General features: G+C 35.4%; 1 protein-coding gene across 12 annotated transcripts in view; it reads right to left on the bottom strand.

Moving 5' to 3' along the window:
* The window catches only part of SIPA1L2 (signal induced proliferation associated 1 like 2), a 274744-nt gene that overhangs the window by 81843 nt on the left and 178593 nt on the right, over nucleotides 1-14308 (bottom strand). For all 12 annotated transcript variants that reach the window (XM_007481608.3, XM_007481611.3, XM_007481612.3 and 9 more), the window contains 2 exons: nucleotides 13674-13848; nucleotides 9092-9195 (listed from right to left, as the gene is read on the bottom strand). In XM_007481608.3, coding sequence (XP_007481670.1) covers nucleotides 9092-9195; nucleotides 13674-13848 — 279 coding nt within the window. The remainder of the gene's footprint in view (nucleotides 1-9091; nucleotides 9196-13673; nucleotides 13849-14308) is intronic.

The following is a 14308-nucleotide window of genomic DNA, read 5'->3' as shown; positions in this document are numbered from 1 at the left end:
AGAAAAATCAAAAGAACTTCTGAACTCTTCAGAAGAAAAAAAAATTCACAGGTAAACTTGCCTTGTAGGATCCATACAAGCTAGAGTACAGCAAGATAATTGATATAAAGAAGAAAAATAATCATGCCACTCACATGCATGCATTTATCAACATGGAAATCTAGAAATCCCCAGTTTATTTAGTTTGAGGGTATAAACCCCCGCTTTTGACCTTGTCACAGGTGAGGTTTCCCCCGAAGGAAGGTCCCACTCCACCAGACAATAGACATCCACTTCAGGTGGTAAGCAGACCCCATCTGAAGTCAAGAAGCTCTTTTATCTCCAGAAGCCTTTCCCAGTATATCACACCCTCCTTCTGAGGATCGAACGCAGGACCTTCAGCTTGAACCTGTTACCTACTGAGCTAAAGCTGAAGTGGATGTCATTGTCTGGTGAAGTGGGACCTTCCCTCGAGGGAAACCTCTCCTGTGACAAGGTCAAAACCTGGGGTTTCTACCCTCAAACTAAATAAACTGGGGACTTCTAGATTTCCATGTTGACACATTTAAGGAAATAAAATTCTTCTGATATCCCTGTCCCTTCCCCCAATTCTCTCTGGCCAAGTTGGCCAAATGGTCCAGATCTCCCATTAAGTGAATAAGAGGAACTAATTTCTAGGCATGATAACTGAATGATTTCACAACAACAAAACTAGGACCCTTAAATGTACATTTATTAGGTTTATTTTTTTAAGTTCTTTTCTATTTTAGAATCAATACTGCTTCCATTCATTTAATCTGCTTTTCCAGGTTTTCTGCAGCACTAATCTCTTACAGTATTGGTTCCAAGGCATAAGAGCTAAGTGATGTGCCTAGGGGGTCACTCAGCCCAGAAAGTATCTGGGGACAGATTTGAACCAAAGACCCTCATCTCTCAATCTGAGCCACCTATCTTCCCCCTTATTATTAGGTGTTTTTTTTTTTTAAACAAACACAATCTCTAAAGCCATTCATTCAGTAAGCTAAACAGAAATGAATCTTCATCCTAGAGAGGAAAGAGGGAGGATCATTGCTGTCAGGGCCAAGGAGCAAAACTGTGGGGTTCCACCTTACAGGTTGACAGTTGTGCCAGTGTTCCACATCTGGCAGCCCTTTCAATTAAACAGAGATAGCGAGGACAGGGACTCATTAGGGGATGCCTTGGCGCTGTTGTTAGAGGGATTCCTATCCAATTACACCTCCTTGTTAAGGTAGCACTCAGTGCTGCTCCACGGGGGTATTTAAATTGCAAGGTAGAGAAAACAGTAAGCGTGGTTACCTTGACAACATGCTGAATCCATATTTCTTTCTCCAAGCACATTATTTTCCTTTGTCAAATGGGACAAAGGATGTCTTGAAGAGGTTCTACCTTCTCTAAGCAAAGGCACAGGGCACTTCTGAAGAAGAGAGTTAATTCACAGAGAAAGGTAAATCTAAAGATCTCTTGGGATCAGCAAGGCAAAGGAAGACTGCGTGTGTTATCCACTGACCCTATGTAGGGCTTCTGAAGATCTGTCATGGGAAGAAGGCAAGCCCGAAAGACTGCCAAGCGTTGAGTACCTCGAGCAATTCGGACTTTTCAACCGGAAGCAAACAGTTTGGTTTTTTCTCAGAACTAGTCATGTTGATTATAAGAGAGTCACAGATAGTATGAAAGAGAAGATGCAGGGAGGGATAGAGCCATCTCTACTGACATGCATGCACTCAGGGAAACACGGAAGAATGAATCTTTCATGTACTTTCTGTTGTGGTTAAGGAACAAGTTGCAAACATTTCTTGGAGGCAGTAGATAAAGACAATTGTCTTATTTTCCCTTGGCTTTCTTGGAAACCTCTCACAAGGGCTCAGCAGAAGAGGGGGTTTCATTAACTTCCATCTGAGCTCAGGCACGCTGAAAGATAACTTTAATAAACTTTATTGGACAGAGAGGTAGTAGAGATATTTCTAGACTTGGAGTCACAGGACACGCGATCCAAGTGCTGCTACAGCAAATTACAGTACACTACAGGAATTAGGCAGATCGATTTCTATGAGTCTCAATTTTCTACTCTCAGACTCCCTCTAGCTCCAATATTCTATGATCATACAGAATCTAACTAGTTTGAGTTCAAACATTTTTTTCCAAAGCTGTGAAGAAGCAAGAACCATTAGGAGAAAATGTGAAAATATTGTTCTTTACTCAATTTTACACTGAAAGTGTTCAGACACTATGAATAGAGAGTGACATCCTAATTTTAGGGAATAGTTGATTCCTCATGTAGAAAAGCATCACAAGATGCTGGGAAAACACATCTACAAAATCTAGTTTAAAACTATCAGAATCTAAGTCTAGGCAAATCTTCATGATCACTTATGGGGGAGGGGGGTTGTGTTTTAATGGATCTGATTCTAGGCACAAAAGTAAACCACAAAAATGGGAAGACCAAGATTATGATTAATATTGTGATTTATAAGAGGCAAACCTAAATATATAACTTATTTTAAGATCAGAACAAAATTTCATGAAAGTAAATAAAGCAGATAACAATAAAGATGTTCTTGTAGTGAGCAACTAACATCTGGAAGAGAACACCTACCCTGACTTGAGTCAAAATTAAAATTAGTTCATGCCCTGGGTCTACAGCAGGTGCTGAGATATAAAAGGGTATCCTGGAGGCAGCTGGGTGGCACAGTGGATTGAGACCCAGGCCCAGAGATGGGAGGTCCTGGGTTCAAATTTGATCTCAGATATTTCCTAGCTGTGTGATGCTGGGCAAGTCACTTGACCCCCATTGCCTAGCCTTTATTGCTCTTCTGTCTTAGAATCAATACACAGTATTGATTCCAAGATAGAAGGTAAGGGTTTTAAAAAAAATAAAGGGATGTCCTCTGTGTCAATCAAAATAACCATGTTAAAATGAAAAATGCTTTCTTTTCAAAGAAGGGACTGATGGAGTCTCACCACAGGTCAAAGAATGCCATAATCTTCCACTTTCTTTTCTTTATGAAGTTTTTATTGTATGTGTGATATGGGTCTAGTCACAACAGGAGCAATTTGTAAATAATGACCACATAAAAGCATTGGTATAACCTATATCAAGCTAATTACAGTTTTGGAGAAGGGATGGAGGGAGAGGATCTGAATCAAAAAATGCCATAAAACAATTGTCAAAATTATTTCTATGTGTAATTGAAAAAAATTAAGAGGAAACCAAAGAAGAACAAAGTAAGATAATTTAAAAGAAAAATGTGATAGCTTTCTGGAAGATGATAAATGGTTCAGGAGAACCTGGTTTGTGAAATCTAGTTCTATAATTCTTCAACTGTTTTCTAAACTTGTTACTGTCAAAGAAAGTGTGCCACTTTTAGGGCCAAAGATTCACTTAAATGGGAGCTCAGAGCACACTAACCCAAAGATTATTTGGAGCAATAAATCTTCTCTACTTTGTCAATGAGTCATGCATCCTCCCATTTCACTCCTGAACAATTGTAATAGTCAAGAAAGATTTTCCTTATTTCAGTGCAAATCTGCTTCTTTCAACCCATTGTTCCTAGTTCTGCCCTCTGGGCCTAAAGCCAACTAGGGACAAGCCCTTTTCTATAGGACCTCCCTTCAAACAGTAGCAAAACATTCCCCAGTCTCTTCTTCATACTCCTAATTTGTTCAACTGATCTTCATATATGGGATGGTCTCAAAACAATTTAAAAACTGATTTCTCTATTCCAGATAGATTTTTTAGACCTACCAAATAGAACACCAATAATATAACAACAAAACAATAATTTAAAAAAAAACTCTCCAAAAGTGATTTGATCAATGTACTCTAGAGGTACTCTTAACCTCTTTCATTCTAGTTAATATTCTTTTATTAATGAAGCACAGTATCTCAGATTTTAAAAAAATAGCAACAGCAGCAGTAATACTATTGATCAATAGAAAAGGCATTAAGAAGATGTGCTACCATCTGTGTTGCCAGAGCAGGGTAAGAAAGGATCTGGTCTTCCCATCCCACTTGCTGCTATAACTTCCTTTGTATGTTGTCTCTCAGTATAAGAATGTGAGTTCATTGAGAACAAAGACTGTCTTGTTTTTCTATCTGTATCTCCAGCATTGAGCACAGTGCTAGTTCAAAGTATATGCTTACTAAATGATTTTTTTCTTTTATTCATTTGAATTAATTGATGAATTCAATCATTCATCCTCAATTTACAGTCCACTAAAGTCCCTAATCAGTCAGTCAGTCAACAAGCATTTATTTCTTAAGTGCTCACTATGTTGGCCAAGGACTATGTTAAAAATTATGGATATCAAGAAAGAGAAGAGAGAAAAAAAGAGTCCCTGACCTCAAGGAGGTTTCCATTTTAATGGCAGAGATAACGTGTAAACAACTATGCAAAATATATATACTAAAAATACATGTATTTATGTATAGAGATATATCTCTACATCTATATACAGTATAAATGGTAGGTAATGCCAAAAGAAAGGCACTAGAAATATGTTGTGGGAGCTGGAAACCTCTGTTCAAATAGCAAGGTTCTTTTCTCATCTGTGTTTATCTAGATATCTATATGGGTAAGAATAAGTTTTTTAATCTAAGTATAGTGCTTTATATTTCTCTCTCTTAATAAATTCATCTTTTTAAATTTATACCTCATCCAATATTCTGAGATCAGTGTCGGGGTGTTGGGTTGGGGGGCGAGGAATAATAGAAAATAGGCTTATAGAAAAATGAGAATTAGATAGTTACTGGAATAGGAAGAGAAAACATGACTCTGTGGTATCCCCACACTGGGGTGAAGAATAGAGTCTAGATAAAGTCATGATTTCCTATATCACTTCTGGAATAAACTTGATAGGTGGCAGGCATAAGTAGCTGCCTTTCTTATAATGATCTTCATAAAAGTCTAAGGAGGACAAGTGGCCTGTATCACTCAGGAGTACATCTGATAGATTTTACTTGTCATGAACATTACGTATTATCTTTGTCCTTTACTTTGTATTTCCTGCTTTTTAAAATTAATTTTAATTAATTTAATTTTTTTATTTGCTGTAAATTTATTTTACAAATTGATAACTTCCTTTTTATCATAATTAAGTTTGTTCATACAAAAGCTTTTAAAATTTAATCAAAATTACATATCATCTTTTAAAAATTATTTTTAAATATTTTCTCATGTTTATAGGATTTATTTTCTTTTCCTTCCCCTTTTCCATCCCCTTCTTGGAGCCAACAAACAATTCCACTCAGTGTCTTTCCTATTTTTACTCTTGGTTGTGTCTTGTGCTTGTTAGGGTTGCACAAAAGCAGTGAATAACCACTGGTTACAGTCAAATTTTAAATCAACTTCAATATATTTTAATTACTTATTCTGTTAAAGACATAAAAAAAATGGGCACATAAAGACAAAAAGTAAATAGTTTCTACTCTTAAAAAGGTTAAATTCTATTAGGAGATTGTATATATATATGTGTACAATACATATGTGTGTGTGTATATATATATATATATATATATATATATATATATATATATATATATATAATATGTAAGACACAAAGGGAAACAATTCCAAAGGAGTATAAGTGGATTTGTGTAAAGAAGACTAAAGTACATACATGGGGAGGTCACCAGTTAATTCAGATTTAAAAAGAAAACTAAACAAGCAATGGTAGGCAACAAGGAGAATGGATTAAAGAGAGTGGCAGGGTCCTTGAAAGAATGGCATCATGTATTCAGAAGTTCAGAAGGAGCTAAGGTTGGTGAGGGAAACTAAGGACAACACAAAAGGGTTTCTAATACCTATATTAAGTGGGGGAAGGATTAAAGAAAGAACAGAACTTCTGGTTGGGGTAGATGGAACAAGGCTAATGGACTATGGAAGAAAAAAAAAAGCAGCTTCTTTATTCTTATTTTGCTTTTCTTGTTTGTCAGTTTTATTTTGGTTTTTGGCCAAAGACAAAAATAACTACGAGGAATTGATATCCAAGATAAAGAAGGATAAAGAAGGGCAAGCACCTCGCTGCCCTTAATGAAATCAAGTCACTGGCTAGATAAACGTGACAGTCACTAAACACTTATTAAACATCCACTATGTGCCATGCACAGCCCTAAGTGCTGGGGATCCAAAAAGAGGCAAAAGACAGTTCTTGCCCTTTGAGAGGGCGAGTAAATGAATAGGCATAAATGCGCTACCTATGAGATAAATAGGAAATGATTAAGGGAGGAAATACACTAGAATGAAGAGGCTTTGGGAAAGACTTCTTGGAGAAAATGAGATTTCAGTTGGGTCTTCAAGGAAGACAGAGAATCTCCAAAGTGGGGATGGGGAAGGAGAGAATCCTAAGCACAGAGGAGAAGGGAGCCAATTGAATTAAGGTTACAATAGATTTACAATATATTATTTTATTTGTCCCTTGGAAACTTGGGTGCTAAGTAATCAAAAGATAATTTTGGACATTTTACTGATCTAGAAACTGAGGCTGAAAAGCTGTTACTGGAATGTATGACTTTTAAAAGCAATATCCATGAGTTGGTGAGGAGAGTAAGAAAGAGTAGTTTTGAACACATTCTGCCTTAAGTAGCAAAGACCATCATTAAGTCTAACTATAAATAATACACTCTCATTATATTATATTAGAGCAGATTCCAGCCTCTCTCCCTTCCTCCATACGGTCTCAAAGTGATATCAGTCAAATAATAAAGGCTATGCACTTTATTTTTCCAAGATATTATGACTCATTATAGGTGTAGGTACCAGTACTTTGTACCAGGTACTTAAATATTGCTGTCCTCACAAAGTCATTGAATGACTTGGCATCCATCCTTACCCTCTCGATTTTTAGAATACTCTCAAAGCAAAGTTCTCAGGTCTATACAGACAGACAGATATATGCTATATATAGTGTGTATATAGATAGTCTTTACATGTGAATAGTAGCAACTGTTTGCTAGTAGACAGCAGGACTCATGCAGGCAAGAAGGTACAAAGATTCTTGTCTGAATGACTTCTGGTCAGGACTCATGTAAAAATGTATCATAGTTGTACAGATGTAGTTTGTACAGAAAGAGCAATGTACACTTGTATGATACTAATGGATTAATTCACTAACATAACATAAGGATACTAATATATTAACAATTAAATACAGGGAAAGATTATTTTAGGGAAGTTTGGAATTTGAGATAGATTAGGGACAGAATGATACTATATCTTATGATGTAAGTTTAAGAGACATATAGTTACCTTAGGATTAATAGAGTTTATATGAGTTGATAGTTAGAAAATAGTTATGATTCATTCTGATAGGAAAATTTAGTTTGTTACAGAAATGTTACATTTGTTGAATCTGTTGCTTGTGTTCAAAATACTTCTGTATTTAAATTTGAATTTTCCCTACCCTTTCCACTTTCCTGTAAACCTTAAATTTTAGCATAAGGTTTAGAAAGAATGAGATATTGAGAATATATTAGGATTTGTTATTGGGGGGTGATGGAATATTTAGATAAATAATATATATATAAATATATATTTAAAATAAATATATTTAAAATAAATATACAAATATATAAAAAAATAAATAATTAGAATACATTGTAAATCATTAAGGTAAGTAATGAACTGTAATATACAAAGACTGGCTAACTTTATATGAACACAGAAATGGGGAATTGTGAACAAGGGGATGACCAGAAGCAAAGAAAAATTTGAAGTTTGAAGAAATGCACCAGAAGAGGAACAGATGGAACCTCCACAAGTCCTGGGGGGATGGGATAGAATTCCATCCAGGCTCAAAAGCAGTTGGAGGAGAAAAACCAAGATTCTTCTGATCTTAGAATCTTTGGAGCTGGGAGGGAGAACTCCTTGGCTGGGAACATATACAAAATCTCAGTCCTTTGCTTGAACAGAAGATCTCAATTCTCAAATGGAGCCAATCTTTGGGATAGACACTCTCTTTTTCCCTTAGAGGAATCCAGAGCTTATTCCTGAAAAAGATTACCTAGAGCAAACCCTCAAAAACTATATAGGAAAGAAATCTTAGGGATTTCCTCTTCCCTCTGTCTTTTCATTACTTTTTCAACAATTTTATACCCAAATAAATTAGATATCTTGATTTATAATAGAACTTGAATCAGAATTTATGTGTTAGGATGGGAGCTTCAAATTCCATCATTACAAGAAGGAGATTGAAGGAAAATTCTGACTTGCCCTTTAGTCTAGCCTGACTGACTCCATTGGCAAGAGCTCGGCTTGGGAATGGGGGGAGGAAGTGTCACATAGTATTCAATCCCCAAACAGCTGAACTTTGAGTTCCTCCTTTTCAAAGTCCCCCCTTACTGATACAGTTATTAATAATACACTGTATCCAATGACTGTTATTCAAGAGCAATTACTGAAGGAATGCGTGATGGGATGAGGAGGAAGGCTGATAATGTCATACAACAGAAGGACAATTCAAATAATAATCAATAATATAGCATTTCAATGTTTGAAAGCACAACAAATGCCTTATTTTGGTGAGAAATTTAAAAAATAACAAGAGGAGGCAGCTAGGTGGCTCAGTCGATAGAGCAGAAGACCTGAAAAAGGAGGTCCTGGGGGGTTCAACTCAGACCTCAGATGCATCCTGGACAAGTCATTTAACCCCAATTCCTTAGCCCTTACTGCTCTTCTGTCTTAGCATCAATATTTAGTATCAATTCTAAGAGAGAAGATAGGGATTAAAAAACATAAAATGAAGATGTTTCCCCCCATTCTATCCACTAAGTAGATGCTCTTCAAAGGACTTCTGAGAAAAACTGGCAAAAAAAGAGCATTGGGATAAAATCCTGGATCTACAGTACAAGAGAGTTACATCAGAGAGGTCAGAGAAGGCTCACTTACACAGGGGTCAGCAAACAATGGCCTGCAGACCCAGGCCTATATGAGGTACTCGAAACAAAACACTCTCAAAGGATAATGGCTGGGTTATTTAAATAACAAATATACAACCACTGATGTAAATACTTATAAGAGTCTAAGTGACCTACCCTGTCATCATTCTTACTTAATTGGAAAAAAAAAAGAAAGAGCATCAGAAAAAGAATACGTACCTGTTGTCTATTATTGGGCATATAGGGTAGCATAGTTGACACATGAAACATTACTTCATAATCTTTATAGGTGGTATAGAGAGAATGGGTTCCTGTGGAATCAGCTGAAAATAAAATTCAATTATAAAACAAAGTCAGGAGAATGCAAAATCTGTATTGTACACTATTTAGATATCAAAGGTCATCACTGGCTAAAACTCCTCAGTTCTGGAAACTTGGAAAATAGCATAATGAGATTGAAATTACTGACCACTGATCAACATTTCTCTCCATCCACCTTGCCCTCAGGTTCTGCCTGCTTCCTATTCAATCTCTATCTATTTACCTTATATTTTTTCTTAAACTTACAACTGGAGGATAGAAAGGCCATAGACAAACTGTAAAAGGGCTTTGGTGAATGGGTAACAATGGGAACCATTGTTCATCGGTGCAAAAAGGTCAGAGACCAATATGTGACTCTCAGTCTCTAGTATATTCAATATCCATGAATACTAGCCCTTTGCTACATAAGTCTATTTGTGGTGAATTCTTGAAAATTATCAAGGACTCAAAGCTATTCTAAATTATTTCATTAAGCTGTAGATCTTGCCTTCTTTCCTTCCTTCCTTTATTCCTTCCTTCCTTTTTTCTTTTGTCTTACCCTAGTCCCAGAATGAATGAAACAGTTATAAATAGGAATACTAAATCAATAAATCAAGATATGGAAAATAAATTCAACAGTTTACATGAGAAATATGTATATGTGTATGTTTATGTATATTTATTTGCATTTATGTATATATACACATAAATATATACATATATTCAATAAACTGCAGTTTATGGATTATGGTTATTCATCACATCTGCTTAGTTCTGTTGTTGTTCAGTCATTCAATTGTGAATGACTCTTTGTGACTCCATGGACCTTATCATACCAATACTGTCCATGAGTTTTTAATTGGTGAAGATACTGAAATAGTTTGTCCTTTCCTTCTCCAGTGGATTAGTTCCAGGGCTTAATAAAAACTGAAAATGTGAAGTAATCTATGATCCACCAGGACCATTTAGGTAAGTGACATTTGCCCATGACTATGCAATGAGAAAACAGATATTGAATCTAAGAAATCTCCCTCTCACTCATATTTTACACACAGTCTCCTATTCTATTTTTATTTTTATTTTTGGCAACAAGAAAGAAGCTGCTTTAACAATTGTTATTCTCCAGCACCTGAAACAAAGACACCCTTTGTACAGGCACTCCAGATACCAATCATCAGAGCTGCAAATTACTTAAACATTCATGTAACTTTAACATTTTTTTTCTATTGTGTTCTCTACTATTCCATTGCAAAAAGGCCACTTCTAAATTTTGTCTAGAAAATATATCTTGTATAACCTTTAGAGATTATGAAAATTATTTAAATGAGATGATTCATTAATTAAAGGTTAGGGCTCAAAACATAGAGATATCAATAAATCAGCTTTCAGATTGACATACATGCTATTAATCTAATAATCTGATACTATCTAATTTTTGAAACCAAGAGGTATCTTCATCCTTAATCATTCATTAATTGGGAATAGCATATTTCTTACCTTTCAATGAAGTTCTTAGGAAGTAATATTCCATTTGAATTCCCTTGGCTAAAATCCTTGAAATTGAACATTGTTTTGGAAGTGAGCAAGCACATTTATACTAGAAAGCTAAAAGCCCCTTCACAATGAGGAATTGAATTACTTGGCTCACTCATAAATATGCTGAAGGTCACTGACTAGAATGGCCCAGGTATATTCAATTACTCCCAACACAACAGCCTCTTATTACAAAGACTAAAATTTAGTAGGAGAATTACTGGTGATTATTTAATAGTCTGTGGCAAGAGTCTTAGGCTCAGAAAACAGCAAGGATTGGAGAAGGGTCGATTTTTAGAAAACCCAGTTTTATAATGTGGTTCCAACTTGTCTACCCAAAGCATTATTGCAAAAGAATTTCCCAAAGCTAATAAAGTTTCTGAAGGAGAAAAAAAAAACCAATATACTATTGTTGCAAACCTTATTGTCTGTACATTTCTACCCTGAGACATACCATACTGTGATTCCGTTTTGACAGCTTGCCCTCTTTGCTCTTTTTAGAAGCAAGATGACCTCCCTAATGGTTTCATATAGACCCTTCTTAAGCAGCAAAGGCCATTTGTATCTTGGCTTTGTAGCCAGAGTTCTGGTCAAGGAAAGAGGATGAGAGCTGTGTTAGAATCCCACTTCAGATATTTTGCACAGTTCCTGGCACAGACTAAGCACTAGCCAAGTCCCTTTTTCCCACATTCTCTTATATTTAATCTTGTCAGAAACTTAGATTTTGAAGTTAACTTTCAGTGTTGTCAAGTCTATTCTCATTTTACAGAGTAAACAAGAGAATCAGACAAGTTGAGGGAACTAATTTAAGTAAGACTAGAATCCAGATCTATTTACTGTCAGGAGTCAAGTTTCTGTTATTCTTTGGACACATATTAGCAGGTATTATGCTAGGAATTATATTGTCACTTTTTTTTCTACAAAATAGAGTTTCCTGAAAGTAAGATTATGTGTCATACTTTTCTGCCCCACCGATGATACCTAATTATAGTGCATATAATATTTAATGGGAGCTCAAAAATGTTTCTGAATTAGCCAATTTAATATCATTATGAAAATGTTAGGTCTTCAGATGCATCTATAGTTACCTGGAGATTCCCTGGATATCTCGAGTAAAAGTACATTTAGGCAGTATGTTAAATTGATCTTATAAGACCAGGGTGTTAAAATTGTATTTTAGCCATAGTACTGGTGTTATAATTTTTACTAAATGTAATTTTAATGCTATTTTCACACCCACGCTATTGAATGTAGCAAAAAGACATCAAAATTGTCTGAAAAAATTTAATGCCTAAATTGATTAAAAGTGGAACTCTAATGATAGCTACATATCTTGCTATGTTCAGTAATACAGACAAAAAAGCATTTGTTGCTTAATCTAGGGAGAGAATAGCAATAATTAATCATCATTAGTTGACCTTCTAGAATAAATACTGTTCAAATAGGAAAAACATGGTAGAGCAAAAATAATAATAGTTCATATTTCCATCGAGACTTAAGGTTTATAAAGTGCTTTACATATATTATTATCTCATTTGAACCTCATGGAAATCTTGAGAGGCGAGTGAGAGTATTATCTCTATTTAACAGATGAGTTGACAAAGAATGAAAAAGATTAAATGACTTGTCCAGGTCAGAGAGGTGAAAAGAAGAAATTTGAATCTAGGTCCTTGTACCAAATTCAGTACTCTATCCATACTATGTCATGCTGCCTCTCAAAAAACTAGTGGATGAAGGCTCTGGAGCCTCCTTAGCTGTTTGGCCCTAGAAAGATTACTTTATGTCTCCAGGAGTTCATTTCCTACCCTGTAAAGCAGGGATGTCAACCTCTTCTAGAAATGGGGTCACTAAACCACACTGGAGCATCCCTACCCACCATTTATTAACTTAGAAAAACACATAATGACATATGTGTTCTTATTATATTCTTATATATTTTGTTAAATGTTTCTCAGTTACATCTCTGCTCTAAAGTAAATAAATTAGCTACATGGTCTCCAAGGTATCTTCTAGCTTTAAAAAATTGATTTGTATGTATACATAGATGTTTTCATTTTTATCTTTCTCATTAGACTGTAAGATCCTCGAGAATAGAGATTTGTTGGAGTTTTTGTTTGTTTTACTTAATAAATGCTTAATGCTTTTGCTTTGCTACATGCTTGACTTTACTTAATTGTAGGTTGTTTGTTTGTTTTTTAAATCCATGAATCTGTTTCCATCCACAGAAGTAAACAGTCGAGTTTTGGAGAAGGACAGCCTTTTAGAAGTCGGCCAGGATTGCCCTCTCTTTTTTAGTGGAGGATTTGTCCAAAGAATTTTATAAGCCACACTGTAATTTGTTTTAAGCTGATGATTATAAATGAAATAATTCACATAAAGATAGGCAAAAGAAAAATATGGTAAGGTGACTACAGCAAATAATTCTGTCCTAATGAAAACATTAGAAGAGTCTATAAAAAAAGATATTTCCTATGTTTTAAATAGGCTACCTCTTCAAGTACTAATATTTGCTCTGAACAAAGGAATCTGTCAAAGTTTCACTCTATAATATGGTCCAACTACTAAATATTGTTCACCTCCTTCCCTCAATGCAAATTCAACTCCAAGAAAAGAAAAAGTTACATGGTTATGGACATTAAGAGCATTTTATGACCAGGAAGTAAATGTGCCAATTTCCTTGTCATTCACTTGATGAAAGAGGCTTAAGCCAAAGAAAGAAAATATTAAAATAGTTTTCAACAACCATAGGGACTTGGTTTTTTTTTGTAATGATGATATCCAGCCTAAACCACTGAGAAATGTATATTATGGGACCAGGGGCTGGGGGCTCATCAAGGAAATCTATACTCTTAAGCCTTCTTGTCTGTTTCTGGGGTCAAGAACACGGGGGCATGTGCTCCCAAGTAATGATTTTTCACTGTACCTAGTCCTAGAAACTTAAAACTTTCACACATTCAAAAGAACTTACTTTTAGTATCTAGCTGAGCTCGGTATTTGCTAAAACCTTTCAACCGTACTCTTTGGCCCAGAAGATCCAGGAATTCTTCAAAAGCAGGTCCTGCTGTCTCATTGTTATACATCTCTTCCTCAGTGCCCTGGCCTGCTTTGCAATAAAGGATCCCAATCTTGTGCTGAAAGCTCAGCTGAAATGAAAAGAATAAAAAAAAAAGGCAATTACTTGGCAAAGAGTGTCAGGCAGCATCTCAGAGTAAAATTAAAGTCACAGAAGCTTAGAATTATGGTTTCAGAAAAGTAAGCCAGAACAATCCCCAGAGGTAAGATGATAATCAGCTGTTAATGGACACAATGCTACAGGGAAAAAAAAAACACAACAAAAACCAGTACCACAAGAAAAAAAAAATTCCATGAGACAGGCTGGAGAAAAAAAAAAAATTTTTAAAGAGATAAAGAATATAATTTATGGCTACTTGTGAGAATATGATTGATGGCCACCTGATGAGCCAGTTTCCCCAAATTCACAACTGTAAAAATGGTACTGTATACTCTGTGCTATAATAAGCACTATCTAATTGTCTCTTCTCTCAGGTTAAAATACGGGCCAGAAAGTATTTTCATAGACTGTTAGCTTTTAAAAGCTTCTTA

Source organism: Monodelphis domestica, chromosome 2 (genome assembly GCF_027887165.1).
Source record: "Monodelphis domestica isolate mMonDom1 chromosome 2, mMonDom1.pri, whole genome shotgun sequence".
Classification (NCBI taxonomy): Eukaryota; Metazoa; Chordata; class Mammalia; order Didelphimorphia; family Didelphidae; genus Monodelphis; species Monodelphis domestica.
This window is presented reverse-complemented; position numbering and strand designations above follow the sequence as displayed.